This window comes from Urocampus carinirostris, chromosome 8, assembly GCF_059441175.1.
Source record: "Urocampus carinirostris isolate Australia breed hairy pipefish chromosome 8, RoL_Ucar_1.0, whole genome shotgun sequence".
Classification (NCBI taxonomy): domain Eukaryota; kingdom Metazoa; phylum Chordata; class Actinopteri; order Syngnathiformes; family Syngnathidae; genus Urocampus; species Urocampus carinirostris.
The window spans coordinates 518,010-535,073 of NC_142356.1; the positions used below are offsets into that span (position 1 = coordinate 518,010).

Genomic DNA, 17,064 nt, shown 5'->3' on the forward strand with positions numbered 1-17,064 from the left:
CTCTTTTATTACTTTCTATCTCCATCTTTCTCTCTTTATATGCCTCTGTCTTTCTTTCTCTCTCATCATCTCTCTGTTGGTCTCTCCTCTCCCTCTTATCTACTGTATCTTCATCACCCCATCTCCCCTTTCTCTCTCTCTTTTACTGTCTTTACCTCTTTTTATTCCCATCTCTCTCTTCATCTAGCTTGATCTCAATCTCTTTCTCTCTTTACATCACTTGGTCTTTATATCTTTCTCTCTGACTCTCTCTTTCACACACTCTCACCTTTTCATTCTCTCTCATTCTTCCTCTGTTATTCCTTTCTTCCTCTGTCTCTTTATCTACTGTATCTCTTCATCTATCATTGTCTGTCTTCATCTCTATCCATTATCTCTCTCTTTTAATATCTCCTTCTCTCTTTCCTCTCTTTATTTCTATCTTCATCTCTTGTTCTCTTTCTGTCTCTTTTTCTCTTTTTTTGGGCCCTTCATCACAAGTCAGTCTCAAATGATTGCAAACTACAGACTATTTTAGGGACGAGCGGTTTTCGGGCTACTGCGGGGCGTTCTCTAACACGGGGTCGGGGGGGTCCTTCTCAGGCCAAGGCCATCTCCTGCGCTGGCGGCACGGAGAACCTCCTGGTACTGGACGGGGACAAGTTCAAGAGCCGGGTCCACGACGTGGCCGCCGCCGTCTCGGCCAACAGGGACAGTCCCAACAAGTGGAAAGTGGGAGAGCTGGAGTTCGAGTCCCTCATGAGGATGCTGGACAACCTGGTGGGTCTCTCGCTCCATCTATCCCTTTCTCTCTCTCTTTTCGTCTTTCTCTTCTCACTGTCTTCGTCACTCCATTTTACAATCTCTCTCTCTCTCTGTCTTTAACTCCCTCTCTCTTTTCATTTCTCTTCCCTTTCGTCTTAATCTCTCTTGTTTGCTTCATCTCTATTCATATCTATCTAAGTCTATCCCTCTCTCTCTCTTACTATTTTTCCTCTCTCTCCATGTTACTCTCCTTATCTATCAAGATCTCTGTCTTTCTTTAACTTTATATAGCTCTCTCTCAGTCTTCATTTCTCTCATCTCGATCTTTATCTCGATCCTCATCTCTTTCTCCATTGCTCCCTCCTCATATTTTTCTCCTTATCTCTCTCGCTCTTTCTCTTACATTTCTCTCTCTTCGTTATTTCTTTCTCTTCATCAATTTCTCTATATTTCTCTTTCCATTTATTTCTCTCCTCTTTCTTTCTCTCTCTTCATTATTTCTTTCTCTTCATCAATTTCTCTATATTTCTCTTTCCATTTATTTCTCTCCTCTTTCTTTCTCTCTCTCTTCATTATTTCTTGCTCTTCATCAATTTCTCTATTTCTCTTTCCATTTATTTCTCTCCTCTTTCTTTCTCTCTCTCTTCCTCCCTTCATCTCTCTCCTTCTTTATTTCTTCATTTTTTCTCTCTGTTTATCTCTCTCCCTTCATTTCTCTTTTAATCTCTCTCCATCTTTCTTTCTCTCTCTCCATCTCTTTTTTGCTCTCCTACTCCCTCCATTTCGCTTTATCGCTCATACTCTCACTCTCTTCATCTATCTATCTCTTCACCTCTTTCTCACTTACACACTTCTCTCTGCACTTCTTTCTCTCCCTCCTCATCATTCTCATCATCTCTTTTCATATATTTTTCTCTCTCTCCTTTGGCCTTCTCCCCATATTTCTCTCTCGCTCTCTCTTTCTATCTCGCTGGTCTATAAACCGGTCAGGCCGAGAATATCTCCCGTTTCTCTTTTTCTATAGTTGTAATAAAACCCCTGAAGGGAAACGATTGAATTTAAGCGTGCGGGGGAGAGAGGAAGCCATCTCCCCGATTCGGACGCGTCTACCCGTCCGTGGCACCCAACTTTACGGTTTTTGGTCCCAGGGCTACAGGACGGGTCACGCCTACCGTCACCCCGTCATGCGGGAGAAGCCGCGGCACAAGAGCGAGGTGGAGATCCCGGCCACGGTCACGGCCTTCGTGCCGGAGGCCGAAGATGGCGAATCCGCGCACTTCCCCTTGAAGTTCCTGCAGCGACGGCAGCAACGGGAAAAGACGCGCTGGCTCAACTCGCCCAACAGTTACACCAAAGTCCACATGGAGGCGCCCGACGAGCGCTACAACCACTGCAGGACCACCACGGTGAGCCTTCGACGCCCCTTCTTCTTTTTTTTTTATTCGTCAAATTGAAAGCTCTATTTAACATACAACTCCGTGTCGTAATGTAATTGCGCCCTCTGCTGGTTGAACAAGTGTACTACAACTCTTTCACAACCTCACGTTTCATGCAGATTCGACATTCCATCAATACCTTCTTTATTTCTCGGTGATAATTCTGATCATGAGCTCCATAAAATCGACATAAATATATTGCAGAAGGTGCAAAGGATTATGGGAGTGCTCATGATGTGAAAAGATGTCACTCATGCCTGGGCCAAGAAAAGGATAACACATATTCTTATTTGGTGCCAGTTTGTTAGTTGTACGCATGAGTGGTTAGAATAAATCCAAATAAATTTACAAATGTGTACTTAACGTTTAAACATGATGACATCTTCACTGGGCTGCGGCCTTTTCGCATAAAATGAATAGGATGTGGCCTACCGGTATAAAATCCATTCATACGCAAAATAAATACACCATTTCACCAGATGATGGCAGTAGGCATTTGTCTTGGCTTTCTGTGAGACTTTTAGCCCACCCCATTTCCGAAATGGGGGGGGGGGAAGGAAAGTTGACTGTGAGGGCCTCCGCTTCTAGGACAAGTCGACATCCGAGTCTTTTTTTCACCAAAATCCAAACAACTGCGTCTGCCTTATTTGCGGTTTTCAAGTCAAGTTACGACGACTGTGCAAATTACAAGGAGGAACTAAGAAGATACACCCAAGTTGTGTTGCAACTTCTTTAGAAAACATCCAAATACATAATAATAAGGAAGAAAAATGTTTTGGATCTTTTCAACAGGTTTTTTCAGCTGACTGACTATTATAGCAAGGCATCAAGTGACTCATTAAGTGCCCACATTACGGAAAGGTGGAGAGGAGACACGACCAAGTTGCGCTAATAATTCTATAGAAAACCAATCTATATTCAAATGAGGAATTGGATTGAAAATGAAAAGGTGTCTTAAAGAGACTCTTCAAGCGCCTCACTCATGCACATGACGTTGAGGTACAGAGGAGACACGACCAAGTTTTGCTACCACTTTTAGAAACAAATATCCAAATATATTCGTATGAGGAAAATATACTGTACGCTTTAAATCTTTCTAACAAGTCATGTCGGCTGACAAGTGAGCACTCGAGTGCTTTACGCACAATATGGTGAGGTAGAGAGGAGACACGACCAAGACTTATATTGACACATTTAAAAAAGATAAATGCCTCAAATTTTTCTTGGCTTTTTTTCCTTTCAGGCCCATAACTCTGACCTTCTATTTGTCCTATCTGATAGATCTAACCTCCATATATTTTGGGGATTTTCTTTTTGCCCCTTTAATGCAAAATGTATTTCGGATCATTCTCTTTGCCTGAACTTGTGCCGCAAGGAAAGGGGATTGGTGGCTTGAACGGAAGAATCCTATTTCATAATTATTTCTATGCTTACAAAGGTTCTGTTTCTGTGCAGTGGCTTAAAGCAGAAGATAGCGGGACGCCCATCCGAATCGAAGACCCCAATCAGTTCGTCCCTCTCAACACCGACCCCGAGGAAGTCTTGCAGAAGAGGAACAAAGTGAGTCATCGTATCTTTTTTCATTTCTTAGTTTTCACGAGGGAAAGAAGAGCGGCCATATTTATATACAGAATATACGCTTTCCCCTGTGTTGAGGGCGGGCTGAGTCCCCGTTTTAAACAGTACTTCCCGAAAAGTGTCCCTAAACGTGCAAATTAGTAAAAAAAAAATGTCCGACGAGCATTATTTGTGATTTTTCAGATAAGAGAGCAAAATCGTCGCGACGTAACCACGTCGGGTCCTCGCTCGCAGCACTTGGCCGGCATCCCCGTCGATCAACCTCGACAGGTAAATCCGGCCTCCTCCGCACCATCATAGTCTCGAGTTAAAGCGTTAAAGCCAGTTTGAAAGCTTTAACTCGAGAACAAATTTTAATGTACTTTTAACCGATTACGGTGAATCTAAGGTTTCTATTTTTGCATGTTGATCTTGAAGCTTATGCCGGTGATCACCAGGTAGCCCTCAAGAGCACCCGTCGTGAAAGGAGCTCAAGAGTGATGTGTCATTGTGATTTTCGATTTTGTCGATTGAGCCAATCTTGGTAATAATAACAGTGATAACATCATCAATTCTTTCAAAACTAGTAGCTTCAAAAAGGTTGCTGACCCCTCAATTATATTTTCCTAACAAACACCGACAATTATAAAAAATCGATCTCTTTCCTAGAAATTGTCATAGCGCTAAAAGTATTTGAGTGGTAAATCATCCAAGGATGGCCTCCGCTTTTGGTTGATTAGTCACACGGTTTTGCCACAAGAGGGAGCCAAAAGTCAACATCCTCCTATTAAGTTCTATTGCGGGGGTCAAGGACCGTTTTGAGCCGAAGAGCCATAAAAGCAAAAAATGTTTTAAAAAATAAATTGAGAGAGCCAAATCATATATTTTCAGACAAAATTGAAAAAACTGCCAAAAACGCCCTCTAGACAAAAGCTAATTCTTCAGAACATTTTATTTCACTGTGTGTCATTTGATGATTTCATCAAATGGATGAAATGATAATAATGCCAAATCCTGTGTCCCAAATCAATGTCAATTTTTCTTCCACCTTCATGAAATTTGGCCTTAATAATGGTTTCAAAACAATGTGCATGTAAAGTTCTTTTGTAAAAACGTCACAAATGACTGCAAACCATAAGCATATGGTCACATTCACTTTGGGTGTAGACTGCACTGAGCGAGCGAGAGAGAGAGAGAAAGAAGTGCCTTGCGCTGTGTGCAGGGATCTGCCAACCCGTACTGCTCACCCAATCAAAGTCAGCGTTTTGATTTATCAGTTGAAATGGTTTCTTATCAAACTTCTGCATGAAGTCGCTTCGGCTTTCTATGGACCAAAATCGGGATAAAATCGCTTGACTTTGGAACGCCACAGAGAGATGTGCAATAGTTACATTTGATTTCGGAGCCATACGTACTCATGAAAAGAGCCATATATGGCTCCCGAGCCATAGGTTCCCTACCCCTGGTCTATAGAAAAGAATGAAATAGTCAGGTATAAAATAGTCCTTATTGTCATTGATAACAACCTGGAGTACAGGGCTTACAACGAGATTAGACGCGCCTCTCCAGTATAAACATGCCATAAAAGATCAAAATGCACTAAGATAGAAAAAAAAGAATATTAGGGTTGACGGGTATTAGACTGGCCAAATGAGATCAACATCCAAGTAGCAATAGCGTGCAAACATAAGCATAAAGAAATAAAGTATACATATAATATTTCTCATAAGGTCTTTGTTGTGGATAAAAAAGTCAGCATTGGTGGTTCAGTGGTAGAATTCTCGCCAGCCAATGAACCAATCCTCCCCTAGGGAGTGTTTATCTCCCAAACAAAAACAACCGAAAAATGAAATCTAAAAAAAATAATACAGAGTAAAGGTAATGTATACTAAATCATAGCTGTACTTCTAATACACAGACATAATGACCCCAATTGTATTTTTAGCCGTTGCGCGTCAGCCTGCTGTATTGAATCTAACTTCTTTGCTTAAAAAATCTCCGACATCTTCTGCTACAAGTGCGCAGTTTGCTTCTACTTTAAACTTTCAATGTTATGAAAAGATTTAGTGATGAATTCATGCGTGCGTATTAAAACCAAATTGCTTTTTAATGCTAACGAACGTGCTAGCTTTCTTGCGTTGAAGGTAGACCTAAGATTTATGGCCCGAGCCCGAACCCGAACCCGAGGCAATTTCGGGCCGGGTCGGGCCTGAAATGTCAGTCATACGGTCGGGTCGGGTCGGGTTCGGTCCTGCTTTTTTTTTTTTTTTTTTTTTTTTTTTTTAATTAATTAATAATTATAAATATATGTTCATTAAAAATATATACTTAAACTATGTATGGATACTAGACCAAGGAATACTTGTTATAAAATAAATAATTTGGATAAAACGGAGAAGGAGCTGTAATTGCTTTTAACGGAGCCAGCCGTACAGTGACGTTGGTGACTTTTCCATCCGCATTAACAAACGCATTTTGTAAAATACGATCGCGCTTTATTGTTTAAATAAACGCGTTATATAGACTAGAATCTCCCAATTATTATAATTAGCTCGCTTTATTTTGTTTTAAAGCGTTTTATATAGAATACGATCGCTTTTGTCGGAAGCGTACATTGACGTTGGTGACATTTTCATCCGCGTTAAAAAACGCAATTTGTAGAATACGATCGCGCTTTATTGTTTAAATAAACGCGTTATATAGACTAGGATCTCCCAATTGTTATAATTAGCTCGCTTTATTGTTTTAATAAGCGTTTTATATAGAATACGATCGCTTTTGTCGGAAGCGTACATTGACGTTGGTGACATTTTCATCCGCGTTAAAAAACGCAATTTGCAGAATAAAATCACGCTTTATTGTTTAAATAAACGCGTTATATAGACTAGGATCTCCCAATTATTATAATTAGCTCGCTTTATTGTTTTAATAAGCGTTTTATATAGAATACGATCGGGGGGGGGGGAATTTGCATAGGAGTCGGAAAAGGGCACAACACGTCAACACCCCCTCAATGAAAGTGCTGCGCTAAAATCTTAAGGACGTACTACTACTGCTGCTGTGGATTATGGCCCAATGATCAAGTCGTCAAAATGACGGACGCCCTTAAATGTTTTCGCTACCTCAAAAAAAAAAAAAACGTCAATGACAGATTGTCGCTTAATGTAACATCTGCAGTGCAGACACAGAAATATAAAAGATGTAAATGTTTATACAGTTTTATTTAACTTAGGCCTAGATGTTGTAACAAAAGGCAGAGTTTAATTTGTTATCATAAATCACCCCTCCTTATAAATAAAATATGTAATTTCGGGCCCCTTTCGGGCCGGGCCAGCAAATCCAGTTAATTAGTCGGGCTCGGTCCGGGTCGGGTTTAATACCCCTCGGGCCTGCGTCGGGCTCGGGTGCTTTTTTTTGGCCCGATCTTACCTCTAGTTGAAGGCTCTAGTGCAGATACACATTCGATGGCTGTTTTTAGTCCTTTGAATTGACTGTTGTGCACAAACAGCATGTTTTTTTCACAATGCTCACTGTTATGACATTCACATGCCGTATATAGATTGATTTTCTGCGCATCAAAGCTTTGTGCGGTGTCCATAATTGGATCTTTACATGCAATGTACAGATTTTAGTCGAAAGATGTGGTCGGGACGTAGTCGCCATGGCGATGTGTGTGTCCTGTTGTTTTTTTATGATTTTTTTTTACTTTTCCCATCTGGCTTCAAGATGTCGTGAAATGAGTTTGGACGGCTTTTATATGTGCCATTTTTTTTTTTTTGAAAACGCGCTCTGGTTTGTTTCCACCTTAGCCATACGTGCCCACGGAGGAGGAGCAGATGGTCCCGCAGCCTCCCAACCCTTTCAGCGAGCTGTCGGAGAAAGACTTGCAGGAATACCGGCAAAACGTGGAGAGGAGGCAACCGGGACACGGTAGGCCATATGAAAAACCGATCGACGGAAAAACACACCAATTAATAAAACCGGATAAAATGTCAGGCGACCCGAACGAGCTCCATATGTCATGTGGACTTTCACCGTTCACTTCTAGTGGACTTAAAAACCAAGACTCTACGATGATCGTGTCAATCCGTGAAAAAGGTCTCGAGAATGTCCAGTTTTGGTTTTCGATTTTCTAAACCTAACCCTTAACTTGACTCCAAGTCTCAGTTCCGACCCGGAATTTAAAACCGGAACTGATGTCGAAATCATGAAAATGGTCCCAAGAAGGTCAGCGATCCGGGTACAGAACAGTTTTTTTTTTCTATCCTAGATAAGACGATTCAAAACGGATAGTCTCAACCTCGTTCTTGACACTGAACAAAGTCGAATTCCGAAACCAGGACTAAGGGCCCCAGCAATGATAGGAGGAATGGTCCCAAGAAGGTCTGGAATACAAGTATAGCAGTTTCTCCGATCCTCGTTAAGACCATCAAAACGGATATGCTCAACCTCATTTTTAACACTAAACAAAGTCAAACTCAAACCTGAACTCCAAAACCTGGACCAATGGCCCCAGAAATAAAGGAAAACAAGCAAGCCAGTTTTTTGTCTCTGTGTGCCCTGCGATCGACTGGCAACCAATTCAGGGTGTCCCCCAGGATGGGCTCCAGAACCCCCGGCCCTACTGAGGATAAGCGGTGCAGATAATGGATGGATGGATGGTCTTAAGAAGGTCTGGAATACAAATACAGAATGCAGTTTTGTTTTCCATCCTAGTTAAGACCATCAAGGCTAAACATAACCCTTAACCAAAGTCAAACCTGAAGTCTAGAACCAGGACGGTTGGTCCCAACAATGACGGTAAAAATCCTGAAAATGGTCAAAAAAAAGGTCTGGGATACGAGTACATAAAAAAAACACATTTTTGTTTTTCCATCTTAGTTGCGAGTTTAATCATTGCAACTGATTGACTAACCCTTACCATCAAATCTAACCAAATTCTAAATGAAGCCTGACCTTTAAAACCTGTACTGTACTAATGGCGAAATCCAGGGAATATCCCCAAGAACACACACACACACACTTTTGTATTTTTATCAATACTCTTTTGCTTCCCCTAACCATGATCTCCAACCAAAACTCTAAAACCCCATTTTATAGGACGACCTAAATGTCCTAATAAGGAATATCCGTCCTAAAGAGGATCCCAAGAAGTTCTGGAATATGAGTAAACACGCATACTTCAAAACCTAATCCAAGATGAACTCAAACTTTACCTCCAAAACATTTGGGTCCAACCACATGAGGGACCTGTAGAAATGTTGTCAATGGTCCCAGGGAAGTTAAGAATAAGAGTTCCCGCCCACACAGTCCTGTTTTTCTATCCTAGTCGAGCCTCACCCTCGACTTGACCCCAAAGTCGAAGTTAGCATATGCTAATAGCATTAGCTGTCCGCCTTTGAGAGAGGCCGGGGAAAAAAATCAATGACCACCAGACATTGAGCCAGACAAGACTGGCTGCCTCCTTCAGGAGCGGTCCGCGGGCTGAAACCCCGGGGCCACGTGTGGCTCACTTAACCGTATGTTGCTAACCACTGCTTTCAAATTTCTCTGTCTTTTCCTCTTTAATTAACGTTTTGGATTTTGGACGGGCTGCCTTACAAAATAAGACGTCTCCTATATCGGGGGTGGGCAAACTGTGTCGCAGGCCGCATCGGGTTCCAACAACGTGGCCGTGGGCCCATGGACCTCTCCGTGCTTTCTCATTTGCGTTGAAGGATAAATCATCTTGATCGTATATTTCGCTTCTAGATTTGTTTTTTGATTTCATCGAATTGGTTTTGAAACCCAGAACGAAAGCAAAATAATATGCAGTTTTTCGTCCCTGGTTTAATAACTAATTCGTTTTTGTCAAGAACCAGAACAGGATCAGGACCCAAACGCGTGACGTTCTCACACAAGCCTTTTATTTTACGGGAAATGGGGAGTCATGCACGTTAGGAAGCCGGTCTGGCGTGGAAAGACAGGAAGCCAGAGACCGACAAGACCGATTCCGCGTGCCCGAGTTGATATCCGACAGATGGGGTCGATACCGGACAGGATGGGACAGACGGACAGGATAGATAATGAAACAGGATATCGAAAATAAACAGGACAAAGGAGACGGGAATGAAAACTGGAAAGAATAATAAACAGGACAAAAATAGACGGAAACAAAACCGGAAACCGATATTAAACAGGACAAAAATAAACGGGAACAATACCGGACTGGAAATACCAACAGGAAAACAGGACCGGGTCAGAACCCACGTTTTGCGGGGCAGAGGTTCGTTGACGGACTGACAAAGGGTGATAGAGAGCACTGAGCTTAAATAGACGGGAAGCCAATCTGTTAATGAGCCGCAGCTGGCACCACACGGGCGGGGCCAATTGGTCACCATGGCAACTGTGACAGTTTTGTTTAGTATTACTATAGAATATTTGTAGTATTTTAGTATTATTTTTAGGAAGATTATTGTAGTTTGATTTTGTAGTATTGCTATAGAATTATTTTCTTTTCAGAATTCGGAAGGAAAATATGAGGTCCCTTTTAAGCGTTACATTTGATATTGAGTAGTTTTGTCATTTTGTAGTAGTATTTTGGTACTATTGTCATTCTTGTATTTTTGTTCTGTAGTATTTTATGATGATCCTGTAGTTGTATTTTTGTAGGATTTCTCAAGATTGGTTTTTTTTTTTCAGAATTAAAGGAAAACACTATAATAGCAACATTGTTTTAAGCTATAATTTTGATATTCAGTTTTTTCTAGTTTTGTAGTATTACTGTAGTATATCGTAACATTACTGTAATTTTATTTTGGGAGTTTTTCTGTAGTATTACTATAGTTATTTTTTGTAGTCTATCTGACATTTTTTTTTTTATTATTAGAATCAAACGAAAATATTATATTACGTTCCTGTTTTTTGTTGTGTTGCTGTAATGTTACCATAGTATTTTTGCAATATTTCCATACTAGTATTTTTCTATTCCAGTATATCTGTATCGTTTTTGTGGTATTACCGTAGTTGTATCTTTGTAGTATTTGTGTAGTATTATTGTGGTCGTATTTTTGTAGTATTTCTGCAATATCTTTTTCTTTTCAGAATGAAAGGAAAATATGACGTCCCTGATTTTTATTTTGTAGTATTGAGGCGGTCGTGTTTTTGTATTAGGCACTCAGAAGAGCAATGATGACTAAGCTGACATTTCTTCACGAGTGGTCGTTTATATTCCATTTTATAATTGTTATCATTTTGAACATTTCGTTCAGTGGGCCGGATCGTAGAGCCTTACGGGCCGCATGTGGCCCGCGACCCTTAGTTTGCTCACCACTGCCTAACATAGTTTTTTTGTTTTGTTTTGTTTTTTCAAAATAATCAAACTAATAATGCAAGGGGGATTCCGTCCCCCGTGCATGTCTGAATCCAAACTCTTGTGTTTTCTGCCTAATCTCTCCCTGTGAATGGCTTCCTACGCCCCGCCCCCCCACCACAATCTGCTAATCCCGCACCCCGACCTCCCCCCCTAATCCCGCAGATGGCCAGCACGAGCTCACCTCAGATGACGCCTGCGCGCTCTCCCCGTCCCCGACGCCGCAAAGCATTCCGGCCAAAGGTAGCGCTGAGAAAGATTCAAGTGTAAAGGCGCAGTGTGTAAGATCAAGCTAGCCCTACTTCACTTGTTTCATTCATTGACACTTGTTTCAATCATTGAAATAATAAGCAAAAACAGAGGTACTATCACATCAACGTAATTTTTTTCTATGGAAACATAAATCCCTTTGTTTAGGCACCGTTGAGGTTTTTTTCCACCATTTTCTTCTCTAGCCACTCCTATTAGCCGCTTGGTTGTAGACAATGGCTTACAGCTAGCTGCTGTTGTTATTGTTAGCTTCTTCTGCTTTGCCCTTCGGTGTCCCTCGTCTTCAACAGCTACTTTTGCTAGTGAACGTTGCTGAATTCAGTTAATCGTACTTTTTTTTTTACTTTTCTTTCACAGTTTCCTTCTCTAGCCACTCATATCAGTTACTTGGTATAGGAGTATTCGGCTAACAGCTAGCTGCTGTTGTTATTGTTAGCTCCTTCTGCTTCGTCCTTCGGTCGCCTTCAACAGCCGCTTTTGCTAGTGAACGTCGCAGAATTCGGTTAATCATGCTTTTTTTTTACAGTTTCCTTCTCTAGCCACTCCGCTTGGTTGCAGCCTACGGCTCGCAGCTAACCGCTGTTGTAATTGTTAGCTGCTCCTGTTTTGGTCCTCCCGTGTCCGTCGACGCTAAAACTGCTTTTGCAAGCGAATGTCACTGAATTGATTTGTGCTTCTTTGACTTTTCTTTCACTGTTTCCTTCTCTAGCTACTCATGTTAGCTGCTTGGCTATGAGTATTACTATATATATATATATATATATATATATATGTTACGAAAAAGATGACATTTGATTTACCTTTTGTATAGATTGACATGAGCTGGTCCAGTAGAGTAGAGTGTGGCTGCAGAGGGGTTTTTGCTTTTCCCTTTAGCATCACTGCAAACCTAGGGACACATAGCGGATACATACTGTACATAAATAGAGTAACACGCACAAATGGTATTTGATTTCCCTTTGATGTGACTCGCTGGTACATCGGAGTAGCGGGTGGATGCCGAGAGGGGAAGAGAGCCGATTGGAATAAAAACCGATTTGTAATATTTTGAGTATGGTTTTGTTCTTATAGTCTGTATTTTTTCAGATAAGCACTCGGGCCTAATGAACGGCAAAGAGAACCACCAGGACGCCGCGGAGGATCTCTGCAAGCGCGTGGGCCGGCTCAACACGGAGGAGACCACGGGGCGCTCGGGCGACAAAACGGAAGAGGCGCTCTCCCAGGAAAGCTCGCCCTCCAAGTCGCCCAACGCCAAAAAGAAGAAGAAGTTCCGCACGCCCTCTTTCCTCAAGAAGAACAAAAAGAAGGCCGAGGCCTGAGATCCACCAGAAAAACCGAATGGTGGTTTTCATGAGTTGGGGGGGGGGGTTCCATCCATTTCACAGTTTTTGTATTAAAAAAAAAAAAAAAAGAATTGTGCGCCGTCAAAAGGGAGTTATTGCCTGAGTTAAAGCGTTAACTTTTGAGTATTGTTGTTCAAACGGTTTTAAGGCTTCAACTTAAGATTTCAAGCATAATACTAAAATCGTTTTTGTTTTTGAGTTAAAGTTGCCGTAAAGCTCCTTCGCGTTCAACTTCTAATTCACACGGGACTTATTGATATTGCTATTTTTTTGGATTATCGAAGCATTAACTCCTGCTTTGAGTTAAAGCTTTAAAGCATTAAGGCTTGGTTTAAAGCATCTTTTTTTTTTTAACTGCTTCAAAGCAACCTTACTGTTTAACTCCCGATTTATACCTTTAAAGCTTTAACTCTTTCTTCCAATCGGCTTTGAAGATTAAGTTAAAACACTTGAAAGCTTTATCTCAGGCAAGAGTTAAGTCAAACTTTGAAGCTGATTTCAAGTAAGAGTTAAAGCTTCAAAGTGTTGACTCCTGTTTGAGTCCTCAAAGAAACAACGCTCACTTTCAAGCCACTTTCAGTCCTTTGAATTCAATCTGCGGTTTTACTTTTTAACTCCAGAGTTGTACTTTGAAACTTTTAACTCTTGCGGTAAAGTAGCTTGGATTTGGTTTTCTTTTGGTTAAAACTGCTTCAAATCAGGTTGATTGTTTGGCTTTTACTCAAACTTCAAAAAATGAACTCTTGCTTTAAAGCTTGAGTTAACATTTGCTTTAACTCTTGAGTTAACACTTGTTTAAACTCTTGCTTTAAGGCTTGAGTTAACACTCCCTTTAACTCTTGAGGCTCGAGTTAACACTTGTTTTAACTCTTGCTTTGACGCAAGTGTGAACTCTTGCTTTAACTCTTCAAGCATGAGTTCACACTCGCTTTAACTCTTGCTTCAAAACTTGCGTTAACTATCGCTTTAACTGCTGCTGTAAAGCTTTAGTTGAAGCTCTAAAGTCTTGACGCTTGTTTTGAATTTTTAACCCAATTTACGGTTTTACTTTTGAGTTAAACTTTAACTCTCATTTTAGAGCAACTTCAAGCAAGAACTAAAGCAGCTTTGACCCATTTTTATTGAAACTGATTCAAATCGGCGGCATTGTTTTTTTTCTACGTCTGATTTTGACCGTTTTTACTCTCGCTTTCAAGCCGATTTAAGGTGTGAGTTAACTATTTAACTCTCACTCTAAAGCAGCACTGAAGTTTGAGTTCAATATTTAACTTTCATCTTAGAGGAGCTTTAAAGCGTGAGATGTCGCTTTAGGTGATATCGTTGGCCTCGGGGCTTTTGTACTTTTAACTGCTTGACCGTTTAACTCCCAAGTTAAAGCTTTAACTCCGGCTTCAAAGCTTTCGGTTCAAGCTTTAGAGTTTTGACGGCACAACGCAATCGGACGTTTTCCAGCCGCGCGTACGTCGGCTAAACCGGAAACGGCCCCTCGATTCTCGTTCGGGGTCAAGAAGGGGCGTCGGCATCGGCGCCGGACACGCCCCTTTTCTCGACGAGCCAACCCGAGTCAACGGTGTTTCAAAAAAGGACGGCGTATGTTCTTCTCTTCCTCCTGGGGACAAAACTGACATTTTAGCGTACGTCGTTTGCATCCGTAGCGTGAGTTCCTTTTTCATTTTTTATGGATTTTCTCGTCGTCGCCCTTTTGTACCTCTTTCTACCTTTTTCTCGCTACATTTCAAAATAGAGTCACAAAAGAGAGATCTATAAACGGATATATTCCACAACTGGATAGGTAGATTTGTATGATTTTGTACGGAATCGCACCTTTTCTCCGGCGCTTCGCGACCAAGGAGACGGCGAAGTGGCGAAAATCGAAGGGAGGAAGTCGAAAAAGGCGAAACGGCGAGGAGGAACCTCGAAAGGACGCGTCGAACGGAAACGGGAAAGAAACGGGAAGTACGGAACATTTTGCAGTTGCCGGGTGAATCGTTGGAGTGGGCGGGGCCACGCTGGAAAGTGGGCGGGGCCACACTGGAAAGGACAAACCAAATTCAATCGGGACTGGAATGCAAATGTGAACTCAGTCAAGTCATTCATAGTTGACTATTTTAGAAGTGAAATATTTTTGAAACACGTAAAAGGGGAAAGATTGATGATTTAAAATACCTTTTCTTCGTTATATCGTTTATAAAGTGCACCATTTTCCTAATGAGATGATCTCACAAGAGCATCCATTTTTTGTGTCAAATAAGAAAACCCCTGCCCAGTATCATTTTTGATATTCTACCTTTTGAGTGAAATATATCTATTTTTGTATAAGTCATGAAAAGGAGCATTTATTTTTCTGCTAAAATCAAAAAAGCTGTTGTTTAAAAGAGAGATGATTTTGCTAATGGGTTGGTTTTCAAAATAAAAGGAGCAACCTTTATTTTTGTAGTAAAATGAGAACCGTTCGAAGACAATGTCGCTACATATTTTACGGTATTTTTCGAGGATTTTTTGTAAAATGTGGAGTTTTCCACCCCCATCGGTCGATCATTTTGGTTTCGTTCGTCATTTTAAATCAAAAAGCGCAACATTTATTTTTGGAGCAAAACGAGAAACGGTGCTTGACCTATTCTTCGTGGAAAAAAAAGAAGATAAGGCCAATTCTATCCCCTTACTTTTCATTGTGGCCCCGATACTTTCTGATGAAAATATTTTTGTATAGTGTTGATATTTGCGTGCGTAAGAGCCATTTCAAGCCATATTGTGTGGTTTTCTGACCCCCACCCACGGGACCTTTCGGCCCTTTCTCATCTTTTCTATCTTCGTGGCTTTATTTATTCCATGTTTTGTTTTGACGGGAAGGGAAAAAAAAGAAAGATGAAAAGGTGGATTTCCTTTTGCCACAAAGCGACTTTTCTCACGCGTTAACCCCAATGCTTTTAGATGTCTGGCTAATAATTCCTTCACAAATAAAGTGTATTTTACCAAAATGAAGCCCTACTTTTCTCTTTGAGGTTTCTTTCAGCCATCGTCATCATCATCCCCGATGTGGCCGAAGATGTGGATTCTGAGAAAAATGACATGAAAAATGAACAAAGTCATCAAATAAAAGCGTCTACTGAAAACAGAAGCATAAAATACAAAAGAAACTAATATTAAAAAAATAAAAGGGTCTACTGAAAAATCAAATGGAAAAAATAAACAAAGTAACAAAAACAAGGATCTGGTGAAAAGTAGACAATTAAAATAAACTCAAACCAATCAAATAAAAAAAGGTTCTACTGAAAAATAGAAATGAAATAATAAAAAAAATAAAAGGGTCTGCTGAAAAATATAAAAATAAATACAAAATAAAAGATAAAAGAGCTATTGAAAAGTAGAAAAAAATAAAAGGGTCTGCTGCAACAAAAAATAACAGTAAATAAAAGGGTATATTAAAAAATAGATTAAAAAAAAATACATAAAAATAACAAATATAAATAAAATAATAATAATAAATAATGTTAATAATAATATTAATAATAATACATAAAAATAATTAAAAAAGATCAAAATAGTTATAAAAAGAATTTTAAAAAATAAACAATAAAATAATCAAAAATAAAAGGGTCTATTGAAAAATGGGAACAAAACAAAGTAATAAAAAGAAAAGGGTCTGCAGCAAAATAGAAAAATAACAAGAAAAATAAAGGGGCCTATTGAAAAATATAAAAATAAAACAAAGTAATAAAAAGACAAAAGGGTCTGCTGCAAAATAGACAAATAAAATACAAAATGATCAATAAAATAATAAAAAAAGAAAAAGTCCACTGGAAAATAGAAAAATACAATTAAAAACTAAACTATAAAAAAATAAAGATAAAAGTACGTACTGAAAAATTGAAAATAAAATAAACAAAAAAAGAAAAAAGAAAAGGGTCTAGAGGAAAATGGAAATAAATAAATACATAAATAAACAATGAGACACTAAATCGCAGGGGGTTGTTGTCGGTGGCCAATTCCCAAATCGCAAAAGCTTTTGTCTCCCGCCGACTAAAGCAGCTCGACGCTCGCTAGCCGGCTAACGATCCGGATCTCAAACGGGAATGAGCCGTCGCCATCGACTCTCTATTCCGGCGACGTATATAGGCCACTCCATACCGATCAATGATCACCTCCGTTTGACCCCCGAGCCGCTCCCAATCCTTTGTCTCGCTCTCTCTCCAAACCAGAAAGATTTTTGCCTGTTTTATCCTCAACGGACGATGGCATCTTTCTCGGGATCCTGATTTTTCTCTCCAATCTGCAATATGTTTATAAAAAGTACTTGGTTTATTCACTTGAAGTGTTTACAATCAACCCTAAATTGAACGCATTTTCAATATGATTTGGTATT

General features: G+C 40.1%; 1 protein-coding gene across 5 annotated transcripts in view; it reads left to right on the top strand.

Annotated features, from left to right (window-relative positions):
* Positions 1 to 15,683, top strand: part of add3a (adducin 3 (gamma) a) — a 68,092-nt gene extending 52,409 nt beyond the window's left edge. For 3 of the 5 annotated variants that reach the window (XM_088341215.1, XM_088341213.1, XM_088341212.1), the window contains 7 exons: positions 583 to 759; positions 1,893 to 2,150; positions 3,636 to 3,740; positions 3,942 to 4,028; positions 7,547 to 7,667; positions 11,254 to 11,331; positions 12,445 to 15,683. In XM_088341215.1, coding sequence (XP_088197341.1) covers positions 583 to 759; positions 1,893 to 2,150; positions 3,636 to 3,740; positions 3,942 to 4,028; positions 7,547 to 7,667; positions 11,254 to 11,331; positions 12,445 to 12,677 — 1,059 coding nt within the window. In that variant the 3' untranslated portion in view covers positions 12,678 to 15,683. The remainder of the gene's footprint in view (positions 1 to 582; positions 760 to 1,892; positions 2,151 to 3,635; positions 3,741 to 3,941; positions 4,029 to 7,546; positions 7,668 to 11,253; positions 11,332 to 12,444) is intronic. The other 2 variants (XR_015851059.1, XM_088341216.1) reach the window with 2 other exon arrangements.
* The last annotated feature ends 1,381 nt before the right edge of the window (positions 15,684 to 17,064 follow it).